The sequence below is a fragment of the Rhinoraja longicauda genome, chromosome 1 (assembly GCF_053455715.1).
Source record: "Rhinoraja longicauda isolate Sanriku21f chromosome 1, sRhiLon1.1, whole genome shotgun sequence".
Classification (NCBI taxonomy): Eukaryota; Metazoa; Chordata; class Chondrichthyes; order Rajiformes; family Arhynchobatidae; genus Rhinoraja; species Rhinoraja longicauda.
The window spans coordinates 142,282,212-142,308,380 of NC_135953.1; the positions used below are offsets into that span (position 1 = coordinate 142,282,212).

At 43.7% G+C, this 26,169-nt stretch overlaps 1 protein-coding gene across 3 annotated transcripts in view; it reads right to left on the reverse strand.

Annotated features, from left to right (window-relative positions):
- Positions 1 to 395: 395 nt before the first annotated feature.
- Positions 396 to 26,169, reverse strand: part of LOC144597922 (ubiquitin-conjugating enzyme E2 D3-like) — a 44,576-nt gene continuing 18,802 nt past the window's right edge. For 2 of the 3 annotated variants that reach the window (XM_078407750.1, XM_078407731.1), the window contains 4 exons: positions 26,050 to 26,155; positions 23,804 to 23,897; positions 16,012 to 16,046; positions 396 to 1,023 (listed from right to left, as the gene is read on the reverse strand). In XM_078407750.1, the coding sequence (XP_078263876.1) occupies positions 1,010 to 1,023; positions 16,012 to 16,046; positions 23,804 to 23,897; positions 26,050 to 26,155 (249 nt within the window). In that variant the 3' untranslated portion in view covers positions 396 to 1,009. The remainder of the gene's footprint in view (positions 1,024 to 16,011; positions 16,047 to 23,803; positions 23,898 to 26,049; positions 26,156 to 26,169) is intronic. The other variant, XM_078407741.1, reaches the window with a different exon arrangement.

Here is a 26,169-nt window from a genome sequence, read left to right on the forward strand (position 1 = left end):
ACTGTTCCAATACACCATGACAAGCCGTTCAAGGTCGCACCCAGTTTTCATAAATAACCTTAAAAGCTGTCAAGTAAAGATATTATCATAGCTGTACCTTACAAGGTTGTACCCCATTCATCCAGGCTGCTCAAACAACGGTTAATGCAACTTTATTGAACAAAAAACCCAATGAATACAAGCTATGAGTTGATCAGTCTACCGAAAGATGAGAACCGTAACTCAGTGCCATGTAAAAGTGTTGTGGAAAACAGATCAACTGATAGTTGTATTTATATATTTTAAAAGCAGTACTGTAAATGAAATTTACAAAATGATTTGAGTTTGTTCGCTTGAGGAGGAAGATTAAGAGACAGTAACTTCCATTTCCATTCTGCGCAAAACCAACAAAAACCTTCAGTCATTCCTTTTATTAACATGCATAAAATACAGCATATATTTTAATTAATGCCGACATTATAACATTCTGAACCAATCCACCATCCATAACAAAAGTTATGAGCATGAAGTAAATAGACTCAAATACCATTTTATTCGGGGAAAATGAAAGATGCTGATCCATTAATGCAGCAATCCCTTAATAATGAGGATGACTCATTTAACTTCACATATAAATCAGGACTGTTATTTCAATGAGAATGCTTTAAAACTCATAACCAGGTTATTATGAAGGTATTGGCCACTTAACACATGCTCCATATATAAAGGAGGTCAAAATTTCAGATGATTGATGAAACTACATTAGAAGTCCAGAGTGGTCGCTCCAAGCACAAAGTACTGAACTGCCTTCTCACAAGAGCATGTGAATGGGGTGGAGCAGGAAGGGCAAGGGGGGCCGGGGGGATTAAGACGTGGAACGAGGAGCATGAAAGATGTGACCTTACAAGGGGGCAGCCAAATAGGAAAATCATAAATCAGTAATTTAAAAGTTTATTGCAGCTATGATGCAAGATATTTGAACTCCAAGGTATCAGGTATCACATTGCATATTTCTGAGTCCATTCTCGCGCTAGTCTGTTGTACCTGTAAGTAAAAAAGAGAGAGGCATCAGTTTACATTTTGCTGGATTTGAATGAAAGACAAACACTTAACATCAAGTTGAACCTCTGAATTTGACCATAAATACAAGCACATCGAGGCAATAGAATATATTTAAGCACCAACATATAAAGGGGGTGGTGGCTGGGGGAGGGGAGAGGGGGGCTGGGAAGGAAAAGATTCAATCATCTATTAACCAAAAGTGAAGGAAAATGTTCTTCAGCCTTTGTTGCTGCCTCAAGCTGTAGCTCAAAGTCTGAACCACAGCCATGCAGAATGGACAAAAAAACAAAATATTATCAGGCCACCAATTACTTCATCTCAACACATTGTTTCCATTGCTGAACCTCCTTGAAGTAGGATTCCACTTTCATTCCAAGCTATTCTCCCCTCATCATTTAACGTTTAATCAACATTCGTCGTCGTCGTGGTTATCCCCCGAGGTCGAGGATGATGGTTTACATTTCGTTGTGTTTATGAACTCTCAGGTGGCTTATGAGTCCAATCCTGGCTTTGAAAGTTCTTCAGCATTCAGGGCAGGTAATTCCAGATGTCAGATCGGGCTTTGGTTGTTGCTGCCTCCCTTTCCGTTTACTTCTCTTCTAATTCTGCGCCTCTGTTGGCCTCGAAGGTCGCTGTTCCTTTTTGGATGATGGTTGGCTAGAGTTTCCTGTCCTTGACATTGGCTTGCCAGTTTTCGATGTGGATTTCACATTTCTTCATGCTGGCTTTTAAGGCATCTTTGAATCTCTTCTTTTGTCCTCCTTTTTTACGTTTGCCTTCTTTAAGCTGGGAGTAGGTTTGCTTTGCCAGACGCTCGTCTTCCATCCGAACAACATGACCGCTCCATCTTAGTTGGTTCTTGATGACGAAGGCTTCGATGCTTGATGTTTTGGCTTCATTCAGCACGCTGACATTGGTTCTTTTGTCTTCCCAGCTGATATTTAAGCTGCTTCGAAGACATCGTTGATGGAACTTTTCAAGTGCTTTCAGATGGCGTTGGTATATTGTCCAGTTTTCTGATGTATACAGGAGTGTTGGAATCACCACTCTTTGTACATGCTATTCAGACAGAGCCTCTTCATTACATAGAAGGCCCTTCAGCCCACAATATTTACCCCAAACATAATACCAAGTTAAACTGATCTCAACTGATCTAATACCCTGCTATTCCTTGCATTTCCATGTGCCGATCTAAAAGCCTCCTAAGGAATTTTAACAAGCTCAACTAATTGGAAGACCATCTCAACACTTAAATGGCAAACTTCTTCATTTTGGCCATTGAAGTCAGTTATTCACAAGTACAACTGGGTCCTCAGCTCACTTTACCCATACTGACCAAGTTGGGATTCTGGGCTAGTCCCATTTGCCTGCATTTGGCCCACTAAACCCCTCCTCTTCATATATCTGACCAAATGACGTCAACGTTGTAATTGTATCCACTTCTATGGCTTCCACTAGCAGCTCCTTTCACACCCCCCCCCCCCCAATATTTCTAAACTCCAGTGAGTACAGTGCCAGATCTGTCATCCGTTAATCATCCCCAGGATAATTCTCATAAACTTCCTCTGGACCCTGTCCAACGTCAGCACATCCCTGCTCAGATACCAGGCCCAAAAGTGCTCACAAAGTACAACATCTCCTATGTTTCAGGGTTATATTCCATTTGCATTCCTTGCCAGCTGATCTAGCGTTTGTGAACGTATTTCCACTTCTGAGATCTGTGAAACACCAAAACACAATCCCAATAGGTGACAAAGTTGCAGAGTAGTTGATGCTGACCTCTGGTGCCTTGTGTTCCCCAACAATAATGGTTTGCCCGCAGACATCAGTTTCCTGCCACATCCCAAACATTGGTCAACTGGCAGCTATAAATTATCATAGAAAATAGTGCAGGAGGAGACCATTTGGCCCTTTGAGCCATTCATTGTGATCATGGCTGGTCATCTACAATCAGTAACCCGTGCCTGCCTTCTCCCCATATCCCTTGATTCCACTAGCCCCGAGAGCTCTATCTAACTCTCTTTTAAATTCATCCAGTGAATTGGCCTCCACTGCCCTCTGTGGCAGAGAATTCCACAAATTCACAACTCTCTGGGTGAAAATGTTTTTTCTCACCTCAGTTTTAAATGGCCTCCCCTTTATTCTTAGACTGTGGCCCCTGGTTCTGGACTCCCCCAACATTGGGAACATTTTTACTGCATCTAGGTTATCCAGTCCTTTTGTGAAATCACTGTTGTGAAATCCAGGAGAAGTTAATGGTCAAATGAGAATAGGCTACATGGAAATAATAAGTTATAGGACTGATGGGAGTGCTCCAAGAGGAAGCATAGACTCAGTGGGCCGAATTACCACGACCGGCATCTTAAAACAAAACAAAAGTACATTCCAACAGCAAAAACAAAGGTAACACTAATTTATTGCAGGCCTGACTCATGGAATTTTGCAAATTGTTTTCATATCTAAAAGTTTAATTTTACAGATAGATCTCTGCTTGACTATTCAGGTTCACCACAGTGCTAGATTGCATTTGTTCAACGACTTCCACATCTGAACACCCGAACTACATTCTTAGCCCGAAAGCAGGAATGTGCCACACAGATGGTTCATTTATTCTGCAGAAAATACCCATTTGTTGTGAAGGATGAAAGGCAGCCGCAGAGATATGTGCAAAGATCAGGGGTATAACCCGAGAAAAAATGAACTGTTTATTTTGGCAGGAAAAATAAAATTAAAAGCAGCACTGATCTATCGGGCAAGAGATTGTGAAAGTGAAACACAAAGCGATGTGGATGTTCTTGGTTCTTGGTCCTCCAAAATATTCCAAATGGAATTTAAACTGGATGTGGATGTTCTAGGATACGATTCGCAAACGACTGGAACCAGAATATTGTAAGTAATAAGCTGCCATTAATTGCAAGAGATATTGAACACAATGCAGATCCTGCCCTGTTCCACTATCCATCATGATCACAGCTCACCTTCAACCCACTCGCCATATCCCTCCATTTACTTAAAATATAAAATCTGTCAACAATATCTGTCAACAACCAAGTTGCCATGCCCAGCAGGAAGAGAATTCCATGTTCTACCAGGTTCCAACGGAAGGAACGTTTCTTGATCTCTGTCCTAAAGACGCAATGTTCAGGGCAGTGGAGTCGACACCCAAAACACCCCACTCTGATTCCTTGATTTCTTGTGTATCCGACTCCAACGGCACCAAAATTGTTCCGTCTCCAACTTCACATCCCTGGGCTGGGGTCAATACCCAAAACACCCGACTCTGACTCACAGCCCTGGGCTGGGGTCGATGGCCAAAACGGGGATAGGGCCAGTGTACACCTGGAACATGGATTGTTCAACGTACCTTACAGAGAGGCAGGCATAGCTAGGGCCCATTGGATTTGGAGGAAGTGAGAGTCGTCGAAGGAGATGTTGTTGAGAGTAAGGACCAGCTGGGCAGAAGAGTGTGTTCGTAGTGGAAAATTAGCTGGTTCTGCAGTCGAGGAAGAAACGGAGGGCTCCAAGACCTTCTTGGTGGGGGGATGGAGGTGTAGAGTGACTGAACATCCACAGTAAAGATGAGGGAGTGGGGGCCTGGAAAGCGGAAGTCATTGAAGAGACGAAGGGCATACGAGGTATCTTGGACATAGGTCGGGTGGTATTGGACCAGTGATATAGGATGGAGTCAAGGTATGTGGAAATTATTAGACTACCCCAGGAATGCGTAAGATGACTTGAAGGGAAACATATTGTTTAGAAGTGTGTGACAAAGGAGGGGGTTTGCCAGGGTGAAGGTGGAGAGAATGTTTCCTGTTGTGATAGAATATAGAATTAGGGGTCACTGTTTAAAAATAAGGTAGCCATTTCCCTCCTCCATTTAAAACAAAGACTGGTTTACGCTAAGGTCTATGAGTCGTGGGAACTCTTACAAAGTGTACTGCAAGAGAGCCAAGGGCGGCACGGTGGCGCAGCGGTAGAGTTGCTGCCTTACAGCGAATGCAGCGCTGGAGACTCAAGTTCGATCCTGACTACGGGTGCTGTCTGTACGGAGTTTGTACGTTCTCCCCGTGACCTGCGTGGGTTTTCTCCGAGATCCTCGGTTTCCTCCCACACTCCAAAGACGTACAGGTACATACGTTAATTGACTGGATAAATGGTTTTTTTAAAATTGTCCCTAGTGTGTGTAGGATAGTGTTAATGTGCGGGGATCGCTGGGCGGCGCGGACTCGGTGGGCCGAAGGGCCTGTTTCCGCGCTGTATCTCTAAAAAAATCTAAAAATATATTTTTCAGGTAGACGTAATAGTTTCTTGATGGAAAGGGGGTGAAAGGTTATGGCATGCGCTGCCCTGCGTACAATCCACACTCTAGCCCGGCTCTCCTCCATTGCTGATGTACCTCTGCTACTTGGATAAAGATACTTGCAGTCATCGTGGACTTGCAGCAGCACTTGGACGCAAAATATCAAACCTGGACAAAATGTATCATTTATGAACTGCAACTCCTTTAGACCAAGTTTGGTACAGTAATTAAAACACTACCAATTTCAACCAATTCTGGCCAGCGAGTCAAACTATAGACTGCAAAATTCAAAGACGTTACATTACTTTTTAAAGTATCCCACAGTAAACAACGACTGCTTCAATTCCCTCTCCACACAAAAATAGAGTTGATACAGAAAATCCTAACAGACAAACTGGCAGATTCCAAACATAATGCAGTTAACCTTAAAATATTCATACAGAAAGCAAACGGTGAAGAAATAAAATGTAGTAGGAGACATTATGACTGGTAGAACTGGGAAGGGGGAAGGGATGGGGAGAGAGAGAGAGAGAGAGAGAGGGAAAGCAAGGGCTATTTGAAGTTAGAGAAGTCAATGTTCATACCGCTGTGGTGTAAGCTACCCAAGCGAAATATGAGGTGCTGTTCCTCCAATTTGCGCTGGGCCTCACTCACTCTGACAATGGAGGCGGCTCAGGACAGAAAGGTCAGTGTGGGAATGGGAGGGGGAGTTATAGTGCTGAACAACCGGTGAGGTTGAAGGAGGTGCAAGTGAACCTCTGCCTCACCTGAAAAGACTGTCAGGGACTAAAGAATAAATGCGTTATAGCAGGACGCGTTAAAAAGGCAATAAAAAATAAACCCATCTTTAAGATTTATTTCTAGAGGGATTGAAATGGAAATAATATCAAATGACACATAGGAACATACAAGAATTAACTGCATATCTGTCCGTTATTGACGATTACATCGAGTCTACATTTTCTTTTAAAATTACACAAGGTTTTAATGGAATTGATATTGAATATCATTTCCATTTGATGGAAGAGTAAAATAAAAGACCAAAAAAATGAGATCCAAAAGATAAAAAAGGATTCAAACAAGGAGCAATAGAATTTGCTCCTACAGCGAGTAATTGAACAGCAGAAATGCAGAAGATAGAGAAACAAGACAGAGGAAGGATCAGAAGGATAATACTGAAAGAATTAGATAAGACAGAGTGGGAAGCAGCTCCAATGACTGCATACAAACAACTGCTTGGACAAACTGGACCAAGCTGGCCTACATCGGCGCTATTTAATCTTCTTATTTACCTCACCTACAAGCCTCTAGAAATACCAAGACCAATGTCTTTTGAAAATGTGTCAAGCTTCAGAATTATGAAATAGGAGTAACTTTTACTATATTCTACTACCCATGACTGCAGTAGAAAAATATAGATCAAAATCGTTAGTCTATTACTTACAGCAAAATTATCTACAATTATAACATTTGCTTTTCACCGTGGAATAGTGTCCAATCCTTGAGCCAAACTCAGATGAAGTGTGACAAACAAAATTGTATTGGGATGTTGCATGCACCGAGCCTCAAACTGATTGTTCAATACACATTCCCAGAAAAGCCTGCTGGATCCCTTGTCTCTCCTTGCTGTCGTTCATCCCCGGTCTCTTAACGTATCATCAGTTAGCAACATTTAGCACAATAAGTCTTCCATTTATAAACCTCGGGTTTTAATATTTGCAGGCATCCCGCCCAAGAGCTTTGCATACTATGCATTCCACTGCTTAGTTTAGTTTAGAGATATGCCATAGAAAACAGGCCCTTCGGCCCACTGTCCGTCTGACCAATGATCACCCGTTTACTAGTTCTATCCAACACACGAGGGATAATGTACAGAATGCATGGTCACAGAGAGAATGTGCAAACTCCATACAGACAACATCTCAGGATGGAACCCGGGTCCCTGGGGCTGCAACTGCCTCACCCTTTTGCTAGTTTGTTACACCGATTAACGTTGAGTAGTAGTTTTTTCCGTGAGTAGTAGCTCTACTCAATAACCAAAAGTCTATAGTCTCTTTTTGCTCTGGTTTATTTCACTCACATGTTTAAACTGTATTGTTGTATTCTTAATGTTTTAATGTTTTATGCTTTATTCTTAATTGTTTACTGTATGTTCATGTTGTTACTTGCGAGTGGGGCACCAAGGCACATTCTTTGTATGTGTACATACTTGGCCAATAAACATAATCATTCATTCATTCAAGTATAAAAATCAGACCTACTAAATGTTTCATAATTTTTGGTACCAGGGATTTGGTAGTGTACTTTTAAGAACGGAGTATCAGAATGATGTGATTTGTGGCATGTGATATATTTATTTCCTGATCACTCTCGAGAATATGTGTGCGTATGCGCAGTGTACTTTTAAAAAGTAAAGACCGACACTGGCAACAGCGTACTGGAAACCTGCGCTTTGTTTCTATCTACATGCCACTGCCGTAATATCTTACAAATGGCGATGAAGATCGGATTGGAGTTTGTGAACTCAACCTTTAAATTCGATGCAGGATTGTTTAACATTTTAAACAGCAAATACGGAGCTGTGTTGCAGTTGTTTGTGAACTAGACATGATAGGCCGCAGATCCTTCTATGCATGGGACTGTAGTGTAAAACAGCAGCTGTACGAATCGTCTAGAGATCGTCAGGCTATCTTTGTGTTGTATCTACATGCCAAGATGGTGTCCTTGTGATACATCGGCCGACCAGGGACTTTCGACAAGAATAGGGTAACCTTTACTTCGTACTGTGAGCGAATGGAAATGTTTTTTTAATGCAAATTACATTATTGAAGCTGAAGAAACAGAGGATGGTGGTCAAGTGCAGGTAAGAGCACAAAGCGAGGCTATCCAGGAGCACAAAAAGGCCATTCTATTAACTGAAATTGGTCCTGAGTTTATGCAACTCTCACTAACATCCTAGCCCCACAGAAAGCAAGACATGTTTCATTTGAGACTGTTGTTTCTCCACTTGGTGCTCATTTCAACCCTAAGCCCATAGAAATTGCAGAAAGTTGCAAATTTCACCAGCAACCTGAAGTCTGGTGAGACAGTGGGTGAGTACATTCTCACATTGAAGAAGTTGTCTCCACACTGCAATTTTGGGACATTTCTGGATCGAGCTTGCACGATAGATTTGTATGTGGAATGCTGGATAAGCAAATCCAATAAAAATGACTGAACACACCAGCTCTTACCTTTGATTTGCATGCAAAACTGCCCTGGCCATGGAGATGGCATCTCAAAGTGCAGATGAGTTTCAACCAACACATTTTGGCAAAAGTCAAAAGGCAGTTCAAAATGAAAACATGACAAGGCAGGGAAAAGACCTTCACAGCAAAGTTCTAGGGAAAGCACAGATAGGTGCTATCGATCCAATGGTCAACACAAACCAAACAAGTGCCAGATGAAGAACTGCTACAACTGTCAATAGAAAGGCCATATTGTATCAGCATGCAGAGCACCACCCCAGGACAAAGCAAAACAAAAGGATCGACAAAACCAAACGCGTGGGATTCATAACCTCGAAGAACACTCAGAGAGTGATGAACTTGAATGGTACAGATCTACACTAAAATGGTGGGTCTGGAAAAAAAGACTTCCAGACAAAGGTGAAAGTGAACAATCAATGCATTACTATGCATATTGATATGGCTGCTGATTGCACGATTATAAGCAAAAATAACTATGAATCCAAGTTTAGCAATCTCTGAATCAAATGTTCAGTTGAAATCTTACTCTGGAGAAGTATTGGAGCTATGTGGAGAGATAGTTTGTGATGTACAACACAAAGGCAAGACTCTGAGGTTGCCTATAGTTGTCGTGAGCTATGTCAATAGGTCAACGTTGATGGGCAAAAATTGTCTCTGCTTACTGAAACTAGACTAGAAATTTATATTCCAAGTCGAAGCGCAAACACAACTAGATTAGTTGTTCAAGGAGAGCTATGTTCAAGGAGAGCTACGACGGCACAAAGGGTGAGCAAACACATATCACGATTCGGCCCAAAGTGGAACCTGTCTACTGTAGACTGCGACCAGTACCATATTAACTGAAAAGTAAGGTAGAAGCCAAAATCAAAAAGTTGGAACAAAACGGTGTACTGGCTAAAACAGATTGCAGTGATTGGGCCACATCAAAAGTAGTGGTTCCAGGGCATTTTCTAAGCTACATCCATCACATGCATATGCTCAGCTAAATGTTGATCGTCAGAGCCAGCAGTACCTCACAATAAACACACACGCGCCTGTATTCCTACTCCCTATGGTGTGAATTCAGCACCACAAAAATCTTCCAAGCTACAATGGACAAGATTCGGGAAGAAATACATTGTTTGAGCAATCAGGATGACTTGCTGATTGCGACTGCGACTGAGGAGAATCTGGAGATACTCAGCGGCATTGAAAGGGCTTGATGATCACAATGTAAAGATGAAAGGAAGCAAATGTGCATTCTTACAGTCCGAGGTAGTGTATCTTGCTCTGAAAGTGGATCAAGGTGGACTACAACCAGTGAAGGAAAAACCTGAGGCTATAACAAATGCCCCAACCCCCCCGAATGTGCCTCAACTTCACTCCTTCCTGAGTACGGACAGTATTACAGGCACATCTTACCCCAGTGAGCAACAAAGCCAGCTCCTCTTCACAAGCTGTTGAAAAAAGATGAAAACTGGGAATGGCCTGAAGAGCAACAAAATGCATGTAAGAAAAGCTTGACCAGTCACCGCATGACTACAGCATTACTTTTTCACTACGATACAAATCACGAGTTAAAGTTAGCTTGTGATGCGTCTAGTTGTCGGGTAGGAGCTGTGATTTCATGGAACATGGACAAGGACAGCCTATAACATTTGCATCAAGCATTTACCAAGAGCGAGTGTAATTATGCACAAATCGAGAAAGCCCTTGCTATCATCTTTGGGATCAAGAAAATTCAACATTGTGGGCCGAATCTGTTCATATAATCTTTTCAAATGTGTAACATGCTGCAGTTATATCCACACAATCAGGTTTTGCACATGATTTTAGGAAGCATCCTGAAATGATGAGCACATGAATCATGCTCTTTCCTGATGATGTTTTTTAATTTAACCAAGGTAGTTTTGACTTTATAAAAATGTTCACTTTCCAAAGCACTTAGAAAAATTAACCTTTTTAAAATAAACTCTCAGCCTCACAGGATTGCTACTGGTACTTTGTTGTTCACAAAGCACACATTTAGATGTGCAAACAGAACACAGAAGCCCCTCAGGACTTGTGGGAAGTAAAACTATTGCAGCCTTTAAAGCAAGAGTTATCATGATTGTTCAAATTGCCTTATTCACCAGAATGCAGAACAATGTAATTTTTACTTGCTGCAGGTGTACAGGTCTGCAGCAGACCCGATCTCTCTGCCCAAAACGCATTGCGGGAACACCTAGACAAGGACTCCCATGTTAGTTATCAACTGTTCTTTTTTAATCTCTCACCTCGACAGAGATGCGATCTTTCTCCGTGTCGTATCTCCGTCCCCACTACAGCCTAACATCGTGGATTGGTGCGGCCTTTCCTGGAGACCGGCCCGGCGCTTCACGCTGCGGGCGCGGCGCGGACGTTAACATTGTGGAGCTGCGATCCTTTGCCGAGGATCGACTGTGGAGAGCTCCTGTGGACATTAACATCGTGAAGCCCGCGCGCGGTCTCTGGTACGAAGAGGCCGACTCGGGAGCTCAAATGCTGAGTAGAGTGTTTCAATCCGTCCCGACGCCGGAGTTTCAATCATCCCAACGTGAGGGCCACGGACAGTTCAACAGCCCCGACCGCGGGTGAACAAAGAGGAAGGTGATTGAACTTTATTACCTTCCATCACAGTGAGGAATGTGGAATCCACTGTGGTGGATGTTTATGATAATTTTATTTTATGTGGCTGTGTCTTGTTGCTTTTTACTTAGTATGGCTGTATGGTAACTCAAATTTCATTGTACCTTAATTGGTACATGTGACAATTAAATTGAATCTTGAACTGTAGCTCTACCTTCAACATGATAATCCCATCCAAACTCATCACCAAACTCCTAGTCCTAGGAGTCAGCACTCCCCTCTGCCATAGGATCCTTAACTCACAGACCACAGTGAAGAGAGGTGACACCACTTCCTCCACCATCATTCTTAACACCTGTGCCCCACCATGCGTCCTCAGTCCCCTACAACACCCCCCAGTACACTCATGACTATACAGCCAAAATTGGCTCTAATTCTATCTACTTTGCAGATGTGGTGGGCTGGATCACAAACAATGATGAGGCCGAGCACAGAAAGGAGATAGTACTCAGAACAATATCCTATACCTCAATGCCAGCAGGATGAAGCAGCTCGTCATTGACTTCATGAAGCATGGTGAGAAACACTCCCCAATTACCATCAAGTAGAAATGGGCGAGAGCTTTGTTCCTTGGCACTATTGCCATGGACAAACCACATTGATGGTCAGCATGGAGAAAATGTTACGTCAATTCTAACCGTGTGAGGTCTGTCAGCCAAAAAATTAAGCAGCCACCTTCAGATGAAAGTGTGCACTGGGGGCATATACGTAACCAGCCTGGGAGAACTAAGGCCCTCTAGTTTTGGATTCCCTTACTTTGGGATAAAGACTGTGCATGTAGTCTATCTATCCCCCTCATAATTAAATACACCTCTAAGTTCACCTCTGAGCTTCCTCACTCCAAGGAACAAAGTCTAAGCCTGCCCAGCCTCTTCTCATAGCTCAGACCCTCGAGTCTTGCCAACATCCTCGCAAATCTTCTCTGCACTCTTTGCATCTTAATGGCATCATTCCGGTAGAATGGTGACCAAAGCTGAACACAACACTCCAGGTGCCGCCTCACCAATGAATTGTACAACTGCAAAATAATGTCCCAACTTCTATACTCAATTCCCTAACTGAAGGCCAGCGTGCCACAAGTCTTCTATCTGGAATGCCACTTTTGGGGAATTGTGTACTCCTAGGTCCCTCTACTCTACAACATTTCCTAGGGCTCTACCACTTAGTTTGTGAAAGTCTTGCCCTAGATTAATCTCAGATTAAATCTCTCAATTAAACTCTTTTAGCCATTTCTCATTCCACTTGCTGCTCATCTGATCAAGAGGTGGCACAGCGGCAGAGTTTCTGGCTCACAGCACCAGAGACAAGGGTTCCATCCTGACAAGTGCTGTCTGTATTGAGTTTTGTACTTTCTCCCTGTGACCTTCTTGGGTTTTCCCCAGGAGCTCCGGTTTCCTCCCACACTCCAAAAACATACAGGTTTGTAGGATAATTGGCTTGGTAAAATTGTAAATTATCCTCCGTGTGTGTCAGATACTATTAATGTGCGGTTATCGCTGGGCAGTACGGACTCGTTGCACCGAAGGGCCTGTTTCTGCACTGTGTCTCTAAACTAAAGTAAAGATCCCACTGTAATTCATGATAACCATCTTCACCATTTATACCACATATTTTAATGTCATCTGCAAATCTGTGAATCCTGCCAAGTACATTAGGCAGGTACATGGATAGGACAGGTTTGGAGGGATGTGGACCAAGCGCAGTGTAGCTGGGACATTGTTGGGCAGTGTGGGCAAGTTGGGCCGAAGGGCCTGTTTCCGCACTGTATCACTCTATGCCAAGCACATTTTCATCCAAAACATACAGTGCCCTCCATAATGTTTGGGACAAAGACCCATCATTTATTTATTTGCCTCTGTACTCCACAATTTGAGATTTGTAAAAGAAAAAAATCAAAACATACAATGCCCTCTCTAATGTTTGGGACAAAGACCCATCATTTATTTATTTGCCTCAATATTCCACAATTTGAGATTTGTAATAGAAAAAAAAATCAGTGGTTAAAGTGCACATTGTCAGATTTCAATAAAGGCCATTTTTATACATTTTGGTTTCACCATGTAGAAATTACAGCAGTGTTTATACATAGTCCCCCCATTTCAGGGCACCATAATGTTTGGGACACTGCAATGTCATGTAAATGAAAGTAGTCATGTTTAGTATTTTGTTGCATATCCTTTGCATGCAATGACTGCTTGAAGTCTGTGATTCATGGACATCACCAGTTGCTGGGTGTCTTCTCTGGTGATGCTCTGTCAGGCCTGTATTGCAGCCATCTTTAGCTTGTGCTTGTTTTGGGGGCTAGTCCCCTTCAGTTTTCTCTTCAGTATATAAAAGGCATGCTCAATTGGGTTCAGATCGGGTGATTGCCTTGGCCACTCAAGAATTGACCATTTTTTAGCTTTGAAATATTCCTTTGTTGCTTTGGCAGTATGTTTGGGATCATTGTCTTGCTGTAGAATGAACTGCCGGCCAATGAGTTTTGAGGCATTTGTTTGAACTTGAGCAGATAGGATGTGTCCATACACTTCAGAATTCATTATGCTACTGCCATCAGCAGTTGTATCATCAATGAAGATAAGTGAGCCAGTACCTTCAGCAGCCATACATGCCCAGGCCATAACACCCCCACCACTGTGTTTCACAGATGAGGTGGTATGGTGCTTTGGATCTTGGGCGGTTCCTTCTCTCCTCCATACTTTGCTCTGATATAAGTTAATCTTCATCTCATCTGCCCACAAGACCTTTTTCCAGAACTGTGATTGCTCTTTTAAGTACTTCTTGGCAAACTGTAACCTGGCCATCCTATTTTTGTGGCTAACCAGTGGTTTGCATCTTGCAGTGTAGCCTCTGTATTTCTGTTCATGAAGTCTTCTGCGGACAGTGGTCATTGACAAATCCACGGCTGACTCCTGAAGAGTGTTTCTGATCTGTCAGACAGGTGTTTGGGGGGTTTTCTTTATGAAAGAGAGAATTCTTCTGTCATCAGCTGTGGAGGTCTTCATTGGCCTGCCAGTCCCTTTGCGATTAGTAAGCTCACCAGTGCTCTCTTTCTTCTTAACGATGTTCCAAACAGTTGATTTTGGTAAGCCTAACGTTTGGCTGATGTCTCCAACAGTTTTATTCTTGTTTCTCAGTCTCATAATGGCTTCTTTGACTTTCATTGGCATAATTTTGGTCCTCAGCAGTAAAAGTTTCCAAAGGTGATGGAAAGACTGGAGGAAAGACTAGGTGCTGAGCGCTCTTATACCTGCATTAAGGAGGCAATTAAACACACTTGAGCAATTACAAACGCCTGTGAAGCCATGTGTCCCAAACATTATGGTGCCCTGAAATGGGGAGACTATGTATAAACACTGCTGTAATTTCCACAAGGTAAAACCAAAATGTATAAAAATGGCCTTTATTAAAATCTGACAATGTGCAGCACTTTAACCACGTGATTTTTTTCTATTACAAATCTCAAATTGTGGACTACAGAGACAAATAAATAAATGATGGGTCTTTGTCCCAAACATTATGGAGGGCACTGTAGTCAACAAATAGTATTCTGATGCAAGTGTTCTTATTCATCTACAGCTGAATGTGGTGCAAGATTTTGTTTAATTTAATTTTATTTAATTGTAACTTCTTACTTTGAATAAGTTTCTAGAAGGCAATAATTGAGGGTTTTCCAAAAGCATTGGAAATTGAAGGATTTCCATGGCCAGATTGCAGTGACAATTCAGCAAGTAAATGTTTTTTTTTACCCACATTTATAATTGGAGGGTTGTGTCAATTAGTCATACAGCTTGCAAACAGGCCCTTTGGCCCAACTTGCCCATGCTGACCAACATGCCCAATCTACACTAGTCCCAACTGTCTGCATTTGGCCCATATCCCTCCAAACCTACCCTATCCATATATACCCGTCTAAATGTTTCTTAAACATTGAGCTAGTCCCTGCCCCAACCACCTCCTCTGCCAGCCATACTCTCACTACTCTTTGTGTAAAAAAGTTCCCCCTCAGGTTCCTAATAAATCTTTCCCCCCTCCCCCACCTTGAACTTACATGCTCTGGCTCTCTATTCCCCAACTCCGGGCAAAAGACTGTGTTTACTCTATCTATTCCCCTCATGATTTTGTTCACCCCATGTCCTGCGATCCAAGGAATAAAGTCCGAGCCTGCTCAACCTCTCCCGATAGATCAGACCCTCAAGTCCTGGCAACATCCTGGTAAATCTTCTCTGAACTCTTTCAAGCTTGACAACATAGTTCCTATAACATGGTGGCCAAAATTGAACACAATACTCGGAATGTGGCCTTACCTTCTTACATAACTGTAACATGACCAAACGTCACCCATTCCTTCTCTCCTGAGATGCTGCCTAACCTGCTGAGTTACTCCAGCATTTTGTGAATAAATAACCTCTATACTCAATACCGACTGATGAAAGAAAATGTGCCAAAAGGCTTTATGACTACCCCATCCAACTGTGACATCACTTTCAAGGAACTATGTACCTGCACTCCAAGGTAGCACCATTCCACAACACTCCCCAGAGCCCTACTGTTCACTGTGTGAGTGAGTCCTGCCCATGCTAGACTCCCCAAAATGCAACACTTCACATTTCTCTGTATTACATTCCATCAACCAACTAATTTAGAAACTTTTGAGATTTTATAGTAGGGGCTATCTTGAAAACCCAGAGTACATTCTTGAAAACACAGAGCATTTAATGCAAAAGCAACAAACAAAGATTTAACCAGATTGCAACAGAATAAACAAGTATTTACCCTCAGTGCAGTGAAGACACGAGGAATTCCAAATGCTGGTTCACCAAAAAAGACAAAACAAAATTGTGGGTAAACCAGAGAAGAGATTATAGGTTGAAGGGGGCGGGAAGGAGGGGAGAAATGGGTGCGAATTTGCGAGGGGCACAGGGAAGAGGGGCAGACAGGAGGGAGGGGTGGGGATTGTTTCAATGTTATTTATCATAAAATGGAGAATTAAATGTTCATACTGCTGGTTTGGAAGCTGCCCAAGCAGATTATCAGGTGCTGTTCCTCCAGTTGTGTGTTGCCTCCCACTGCCAATGGAGGCCCAGGACAGAGAGGTTGGTACACGACACGGAGTCAGAGCGAGGCCACGAGCAAACTGAAGGGACGACACGGAGTCAGAGCGAGGCCACGAGCAAACTGAAGGGACGACACGGAGTCAGAGCGAGGCCACGAGCAAACTGAAGGGACGACACGTCATAGTCCGCTTGGGTAGCTGACATCCCAATGGTATGAACATTGAATTCTCAAACGTAAGGTAACTCAGCTACAAAAAAACAACCCACCCCACCCACCCATATTCCTTCCACTGGCTTCATAATTCACTCTTATCTCTTTATCTCACTTTTTGTTCATTCATCTCTGGCAATCTGCCAATGAAAACCTCCTCTCATCTGCATCCACCCATCCCTCACCAAGCTTCTATCTATCCCATCACTTCCAGCTTTCTGCTCCCTCCCACACCCCACCATAATCAGTATGAAGAAGGGCCCGGACACAACAAAGTTACCCATCCATGTCCTCCATGGATGCTACCAGACTCTTTGAATTTCCCAGCACTTTGTCTTTTTTGGTGCTCAGAAAGCTGACTAAGAAATAATCTCCACCCTAAAACCTCCCACAGTTCTTCAGCTCTAAATTATTATTCTTTGAAAGGAGAAATGTCAACATCAAAAGCATAATTTGAGTACTTTAAATTCCAACATCCAAGGGCAAAACAGGTTTCTCTGATCCAGTATTTCAAGAGGCATGGAAGAACCAAATTCAGCACAAACATCCAGATCTGTAAACAGTTAAACTGCAACATCATATTCAGTCCCAAGGACAAGCCTTGATAATATTCCTTGTGAATGCACCCGAGGTGTCCAAACCAATCAGGCAACCAACCACCTATTAGCACTGTATGGAAGATATAGACAACCTCCAGCTGGCTTCACGCAGGTTCTGGGAGAGAGAATTCTTAACTTATAGAAGGGTTGGCTCAAGTTGTAAATGTTGCCAGCAAATTGTCAGGATTAAGGCCAGCTTCCGTGGCAATGTATGGGCACTGTTTAAGAAATGAGTCAGTAATGCAAACTCAGAATTTTCAACGTAACCACCACATCGTATCCAGTGAGGGGGAAGAAAGGACAAAGAAGAAAAAAAATATTGGAGTGGAGTGCTTGCATATGTGCATGTGAGTCCCCTACCCCCCAACCACTATCACCTCCCCTGTCTGTAGAGTTTTTACGTTCTCCCCGTGACCTGCGTGGCTTTTCTCCGGGTACGTCTTCCCACACTCCAAAGACGTACAGGTTTGTAAGCTAATTGGCACGGTAAAATTGTACATTGTCCTTAGTGTGTAGGATAGTGTTAGTGAGCAGGGGGTGCTAGTCAGTGCGTACCCGATGGGCCGAAGGGCCCGTTTCCACGCTGTACCTCTAAACTAAACTACAAGTCTTTTGCTCCGTGGATCAGAGGGATTTTTTGCCCGTTACCACAATGGCTGCTGACTTCGGGACTTGACGGGGATTTTATGAAGTAAAACAAATTCTTCAATTGGAGAAAAAGATAAGCTAATATTTTCCTCCACGGACCGGGAATTGGTAAATTGACCTGAGATCCTCAAGAGTTCGGAAATGTCCCTTGTAACAATTCCAGATAAAAGGAATTTCAGGAGTAGCAGCTAAATGAAGCATTAACTGGGCTTTCCGTGGGAAAGACTGAACACAAATGCTGGGGACAGTGTGTACATCGATATCCTGGACCACACAATGAATCAGAAGCAGAGACTGCAGCATAGTTCAAGTACCCAGGGAAGGGGTAGGACAGTTTTAGTTTGCTAACTAATTAGGCGCAAGATTTGATGGGTCAAATTAGTCATTGCCATGTTGAACAATGGTCATGAAGTCTGCAGGCAACTTAGAAAAGCTAATTTTAATTGTTTCATGCTAATAACATAAATTCCAAATTTGTTGTAGGACCCCCATTAAAGCTCACTGGGATCTTTCACTTGTACTCGTCGAGATTTACGATGCAATTTTCCAACCCTGAGAGTGTAAAATTATGTTCAACAGAATAACTCCTTATCCACAGGCAAAAAAACTAATTCACAAAACACCCAAAAAAGCGAAGGCAGCCTTGAAGCAGGCTCTAATAATCAGAGGGTGATTAAAAATTGGCACAGGATAAAAGAGCAGACAAATGCTTTGTTACCAAAAGCAACGAGAGATAAGGCAGAATTTAAACTTTGAATCTTGATTTCCTTCAAACCCTCTTCTACTCTTTCCAACTCTGCCATTCCGTGCCAACCACACAATGATTCAGTGATCCCACCTGTTCAGAGCTGGCCACGGTGCAAGTATTAGGTCTGCTTTCTCCCTCCATTAGCACAGCCTGACCTTATGGATGTCCAATAGCCGACATTTAGAAATACTACACTATACCCTTCCCTCCTGTCCCTTAAACTGCTTACTGCCACTTCCTGCTCTCTCATTTTCAGATATTCCTTTGTCCCATGTCCCTCTGCTCACCTTCTTAGCAACTTAAAACTTTGATTTTCTTTTGACCCAAAACGTTAAGTGTTTCTTCCTCCATAGATGCTGCCTGACTTGCTCACTGCTTCAGCATGCGTGTTTATTTCAGTCATTTGTTTTCAATCTCACACATAGAAATGGCATTATTTGTAGAACTTAAAACCTATTTTATCAGCTCCGTCTTAAAAATCAATGCACGTGTCCAATCACTTTCCCCATAGTACAATGCACAATAATAATGTCTCAGTTCACACATCTCACCTGAATCTGGGTGGCATACAACCTAAAGGGGGCGACCCCCTCCGCACACCTGACTCAAGAGCAACCTCAGCTCAGTCACTTTGGGAGACGGTGGTGGTGAAGGTCTGATTTGCTGGGAAAAATTGGCTGCCTCCTTTAGTGACATGCAATTCCCAGGACAGACATACAATCTCCTCTAGCCAGCCTCAAGCAAATTAACAGGTGAATCCTGGATTGTTAGTTATTAAAGGACTCAACAAACTACAAAAGCGACCTTGCTGGAACAAGGCATCCTCACTGGAGCGCCGGAAGTTGGTCACGGCCGAAGTCCGCCGACAGGAGGAGTCGAGTAGGTGTGCCAAGGCTGTGTCGCAAGCTAAACAGGGCCAGTGGATGAGATGGAAGAGTGTGGAAAAGCGGAAGATCAGCTGGAAGGACATGTGGGAGATGGAGGCGAGCAGGATAAGCTTCCTCATTCGGGCAACCTATGATGTCCTTCCTAGCCCAAAAAATCTCAACCAATGGCTGGGCGAAGATCCATCATGCCCCCTGTGTTCAACACCAGCCACGCTTAAGCACATCCTCACTGGGTGTAAAGTAAGCATCTCCCAAGGACGGTACACCTAGAGACATAATCAAGTGCTCAAATGCCTGGCAGCGACTCTGGAAAGCAAGAGAACAACCAACAATGCCCTGCCGCCCAGAACAACCAACCCAGTTATGCCAATTGCCTTTGTTCGGGAGGGGGAACAAAAGCAACGGAAAATTCCACCAAGGACAAGGTTTGGACAGCTGGAGGCAGCCCGGGACTGGCAGATGCTGGTGGATGTGGACCAGTGGCTTACAGTTCCACCAGAGATAGCCATCACCAACTTGAGGCCTGATCTTGTCCTCTGGTCCAACTCTCAGCGCATGGTGTATTTTGTGGAGCTCACAGTCCCTTGGGAGGATGCTGTGCAGGAAGCCTTTGAAAGAAAGAAACTGCGCTACACAGAGCTTGCAGCGGAGGCAGAACAGCGGGGCTGGAGAGCAAAGATCTGCCCGGTAGAAGTTGGATGTCGAGGATTTGTGGCAACAGCTACCGTAAGACTGATGAAGGACCTGGGGATCAGCGGACAAGCCCTACACCAGGCTATCAAGGAAACATCACAGGTGGCAGAGTAGCCAGTGGTTCTGGTTGAAGAGGAAAGACCCAATCTGGTCTCCCAAATAAGCCGGCTAGGCAGATGTAGAGGGGGGTGGTTCTGGGACGCCAGAATGCACTGCTGAGCCTACTGGAGACGTCGTAGGTCCAATCAGCGAAACGTCGATGAAAGTAGGTGCCCACTTGATAACCCCAATGACGTGTCTGCCCAGCCTTTCTCAACATCGGAGGAGCATAGGTGAGTGCATAAGCCTCCCATCACCACCGGGAGCAAATTGACATTTGGCACTTTGGATTTCTAACATCTTGTCCTGTGTATTTGGAAACACTACTGGAGGGAGGTCCAGCAGGCCCTGCCCGGGAGGTCTAGACACAAGAGTCACAAGGTAGGAGAGTCTAAAACTACCTTTAAAGTAAGAGGGGAGTGTTTCCAACTTCTCCCACAGAGGATGGTGATATATAGAATGAGATGCCAGAGGAGGTGGTACGGCAGTACAAATATCACATTTAACACATTTGGACAGGTATAGATGTAGGAATGGCTAAGAGGGATATGGGCCAAACACAGGCAAAAGCAGATACAAGGAACTGCAGATACTAGTTTACAAAAAAAGACAAAGTGTTGCATTAACTCAGCGGATCAGGCAGCATTTTGGGAGAATGTGTATGGGGAGGGGGGAGATTGACATTCTGGACCTCAATTCTCTTATTCAGTAGCAGCTACCCTCTGGCTTCCAAATACGGTGCTACCATCTCCAGCTAAGTTCCGTATCAATGAGTCACAAGTGAGTCTGAAGAAGGGTCTCGACCCAAAACGTCACCATTTCTTCTATCCAGAGATGCTGCCTGTTCCACTGAGTTACTCCACCACTCTGTGTCCATGTTCTCCCGAGATGCTGCCTGTCCCGCTGAGTTACTCCAGCACTCTGTGTCCATGTTCTCCAGAGATGCTGCCTGAGCCACTGAGTTACTCCAGCACTCTGTGTCCATGTTTTCCCGAGATGCTGCCTGTCCCGCTGAGTTACTCCAGCACTCTGTGTCCATGTTCTCCAGAGATGCTGCCTGAGCCACTGAGTTACTCCAGCATTCTGTGTCCATGTTCTCCAGAGATGCTGCCTGTACCACTGAGTTACTCCAGCATTTTGTGTCTATCTTTGGTGTAAACAGCATAGTTCTTTCCCATACAATCACAGGTGTTTAATCCCAGAAGACAATAAATGAAATTACATAAACCTTGGATTTTAAAACAAATCAAAGAACAGTGAGACTATTAGATGATTGTCTGAAGAAGGGTCCTGACCCAAAATGTCACCTATCCATGTTCTCCAGAAAAGCCGCCTGACCCGCTGAGTTACTCCAGCACTCTGTGTCCATGTTCTCCAGAAAAGCTGCCTGACCCGCTGAGTTACTCCAGCACTCTGTGTCCCTGTTCTCCAGAGATGCTGCCTGGCCCGCTGAGTTACTCCAGCACTCTGTGTCCATGTTCTCCAGAGATGCTGCCTGACCCGCTGAGTTACTTCAGCACTCTGTGTCCATGTTCTCCACAGATGTTGCCTGTCCCGCTGAGTTACTCCAGCACTCTGTGTCCATGTTCTCCACAGATGCTGGAGGGGGCTGCTCAGACATTCTTTATTCCCAACTAGATCAAGTGGACCCATTGGGCCCAAACCACTCTTGCATGGTGCAGCAACCTCTCCTCTCCTCCTCCCCATCCCCCTCCCCCTCCCCGCCCCCACAACCTCCCTTATCCTCTCTCCTCCCCCCCCTTCCCTAGGAGATAGATTTAAACTTTAAAATGTGAATAACTTTAAAAATATAACACTGATTTCAATTAAACTTCATCCATTAGCACCAAGGGATGACAGCGAGTAAGGTGGGCCTAAAATTGTTGCGCTATCGTGTACCGTTTTGGCTGTAGTTCAGGAACAAACAAACAATCAAGGGTTTTAGTATATAGATGGAGGCAATAACAAGCTCAAGATTCTCCTGGATTTTCTTCAAAGGAAGAAAGGCAGAATCTCACTAACAGATCATGGGGCAACACTCGAACTACACCTCACCTCACGCCCTCACACCAATGCTAACTTCCATACGTGAACAACAGTTGTCCCTTGTAAGAAAAGTATTCAGGATATTTAGTCAATGTACCATTTAGCATTACAGCACCAAATAATTCAGACATCCAATTTTACAGGTAATGGATTCTACAATCTTTTTCTCATCCAGTTTAGTGACCAATACCCACAAAGAGAATTACTTGCCTCTCACAACAGCAGGAGTTAGAAGCAGTCCGTGACCTCTGAAGCTAGTTTTGCTATTTAAAAAAACAGGCTGATATGATCTTAGCCTCAGCTGCACATTCGCATCTGCTCTGCATAACCCTCAACTCCTGCAGTCACAAAAGTCGGTCTCTTATTCAGTAGCAGCCTCCCTCCAGCTTCTAACCGCAGTGCTACTGTACCCCACCCACTACGTTCTTCATCAGCGGTCCAGGCTCCAGTGTTTTATTCCACCAGAGGCCAAAGAATTCAACTCATTGCATAAACCTGGGATTTTAAAATAAACCAAGGAACAATGAGACGAGTAGATTATTGTAAAATCCACAAGGCTAACTAGACCATTCCAGTTCACCATCCTTACTCATTTCAGCCTTTACACAACTCTGAACCAACCTGTGCAATTGATCAGAACTACCTGCACATTTCAGGGACAATGAGTCCACTTGGTCTGAATAAATAAAAGTACTGCAGAAAATGCCACAGAGCACAAGCTGAACATTGACTTCTCTAACTTCAAGTAGTCCCTGCTTTCCCTCTCTATCCCCTCCTCCTTCCCAGTTCTCCTACTAGTCTTCCTATCTCCGACTAGATCCTTTCTTTGTCCCGCCCCCTCCCCTGACATCAGTCTGAAGAAGGGTCTTGACCCGAAACATCACCCAATCCTTCTCTCCCAAGATGCTGCCTGAACCGCTGAGTTACTCGAGCATTTTGTGTCTACCTTTGGTTTAAACCAGCATGTGCAGTTTTTTTTCCTACACAAGCTGATCAGAGCCAATCTTTGCAAGATGAGCATTTCACTGGAGATTTCAGCTGGAAAGGGTGCAGAGATTTAGAACCTTTCCACACAGAGGGCGGTAGGTATACAGAACAAGCTGCCGGAGGAGGTAGTTGAAGCAGGTACGATCACAACATTTAAAAACATTTGGACAGGTACATGGATAGAATGGATAAGGGCCAACCGCAGCCAAATGGGACTAGTGTGGATGGGGTATCTTAGTTGGCAAGGGCAAGTTAGGCCGAGCTAACATGCCATGGTGTATGACAATGACTATTATGGGAATGAACCACAACTAATTTTATGGACAATCAGTTCTCAATGCATCTTAAAGTGCCAACTTAGTGATGAACAGCGAGTGATTTCTAATACATCCTCAAAGATTACAAAGTACCAGAAAACATTTAATGAAATTAATCTCCATGTGGGGTTAACATCATATTCCTCTAAAATATTTTTTTAAATTAGAAAGATTCCTCTATGCATGTAATCATTTGATATAAAAATAGACAAACACCAGCATCAAAGACTTCATTCAAAGATAATATTGAACGGTTTTCCTTTCAAAGATACTCACTTTTCTCTATCTGATTTGTAGATACGTGCAATCTCTGGCACTAGTGGGTCATCAGGGTTTGGGTCACATAACAGCGAACAAATGGACAATAGAACTGAAATAGATATAGAAAGAAATTCAGTTTTGTTCTTCAACCAACATCTTTTGCCTTGCTCATCCAACATTATTTAAAGGTTACAGCACTATGAAATGTAACCAATTTTTCTTGGGAAATCTCCATATAGTTGCATACTATCCGGAAGGCTACTGCAGGTAAACTAATCACGGCTGAAATGAACATTTCCCAACATGTTAAAACTTGAAAAGCGTTTACTGAGATATTCATTAAATTGGTGAAACAGACAAAACACTGTGGCATCAATTGGTAACATTGTACTGTTGCCAATCCCTTCCCTTTGACCTAGACAAGAGACTGAAGCTAGAGGAAGGAATGTAGGTGGAAGGGGAGGGGGGAGATATGTGCATGTCTAGGTGGAGCACGCGGTGGGGTGATTGAGGAAAAGGGGGGTGGGGGAGAGATGGGGAGGGAGAGGAGTTTTGTAGATACCATTGGGTTGTAAGCTACCCAAGCAGAATATGAGGTGCTGTTCCTCCAGTTAGCATGTAGCCTCACTCTGGCATGGAGGCGGCCCAGGATACAGACGTCAGTATGGGTTTAAATGGTTAGCAAACGGGAGATCAGGCAAACTGCTTGGGATCCATTGATGGAGGCGAGGGCGGAGGTATAGGGACAGGTGTTAAATCATCTGCAGTTGCAAGGGAAAGTATGGGGAGGGGGTGGTTTGGGTGGGAAGGGATGAGTGGGCCAAGGAGTTGCAGAGGGAGCGGTCTCTGCGGAAGATGGAAAGGGGTGGGGATGGGAAGACATGACAGACGGTGGGATCGTGACGGAAATGCCAGAGGACGATTTATTGGATGCGGAAATTACAAGGATTAAGGGAACTCCATCCTCGCTCTAGGGCAGGGGATAATGAGAGCAGAACTACAGGACAAAGAGGAGGCACAAGTGAGGGATCCATCAATGACAAATTGGGAACGTATGGATGATGTTAAAGAGAAGGAGCGCACAGGAGAAGGTACTGAAGTCTACATCAGAGGTAAGAGGACAGAAAGTTAATAAAGGGTTAAGAATCTAGGACCAGGCAAAATGCGGGCCAATTCGAGAAGAGGGGTGGTGAACTGAAGGTGTTATATTTGAATGCATGCGGTATACGAAAGAAGTTGGAGTGCAATTAGAAATTGGTAGGTACGACGTTTGTGGGCATCACAGAGATGTGCCTGAAAGAGGATCAGAATTGAGAGATGAACATCCAAGGATACAGATCCTTATCAAAGAGAAAGACGTGAGCAGATGTGGTGGCTCTGATGGTAACAAATGAAATTCAGTCCCTGGCATGGGATGACATAATATCAGAAGATGTAGAATCCTTGTGGGTAGATCTAAAAAACTGCAAGAGTAAAAAGACCTTGATGGGAGTTATGTACAGGCCACCCTATAGTAGCCAGGATGTAGCGTGTAAACTACATCAGAAAATGCAATCGGCATGGAAAAAAGGCAATGTTACAGTGGTCATAAGGGATTTCAATATGCAGGTAGACTGGGAAAATTAAATTGGTAGGAAAAAAATTGCAGATGCTGGTTAAAATAGCATGAAGCTGCCAAGACTAGAAAATTAGAGGCGATGAAAAAAGGTCAAACGAGCTGTTATTTTTCCTGGAGCAGAAGAGGCTGAAGGTAGGCGCAGGTGAGGTGTATACAATTATGAAGGGGTGAAACAGAATACTTGGGAAGCACTCAATTCCCCGAGCAAGGACCACGAGACTTGTGTAAGAAGGAACTGTAGATGCTGGTTTAAACCGAAGATAGACACAAAAAGCTGAAGTAACTCAGCGGGACAGGCAGCATCTCTGGAGAGAAGGAATGGGTGCCATTTCAGATCGAGACCCTTCTTCAAATTCTATGAGACTTGGATTGCTATCAAAACCGCAGCAATGGACTGGAACGGTTCCACTTGTAGGTTATCATCACCATCCTTGCAAGGACAAATAGTGACGGACAATAAAATCCAGCCCTGCAGCAACAACCACACGCAATGAACCAAAACGCAGAACATAGCCAATGGCCCGGATGACTGACACGTGATCAATTTTAAATCCCAACATCTGCGAGGATCTCAGAAGACTCCCTTGATTTGGCATGTGCAAAACAGATGAAGAACTTCAAACAACTTAAAATGTCACGGTACCTTTAGAAACAGTTAACGCAGGGGACCACTGTGACCGTAGAATATCAAGGCAGATGTTGCCATTACTGTTAATATTTGGGTGATAAATTCTTGTTGTAAATGCAAGCTGAAAGCAAAAAA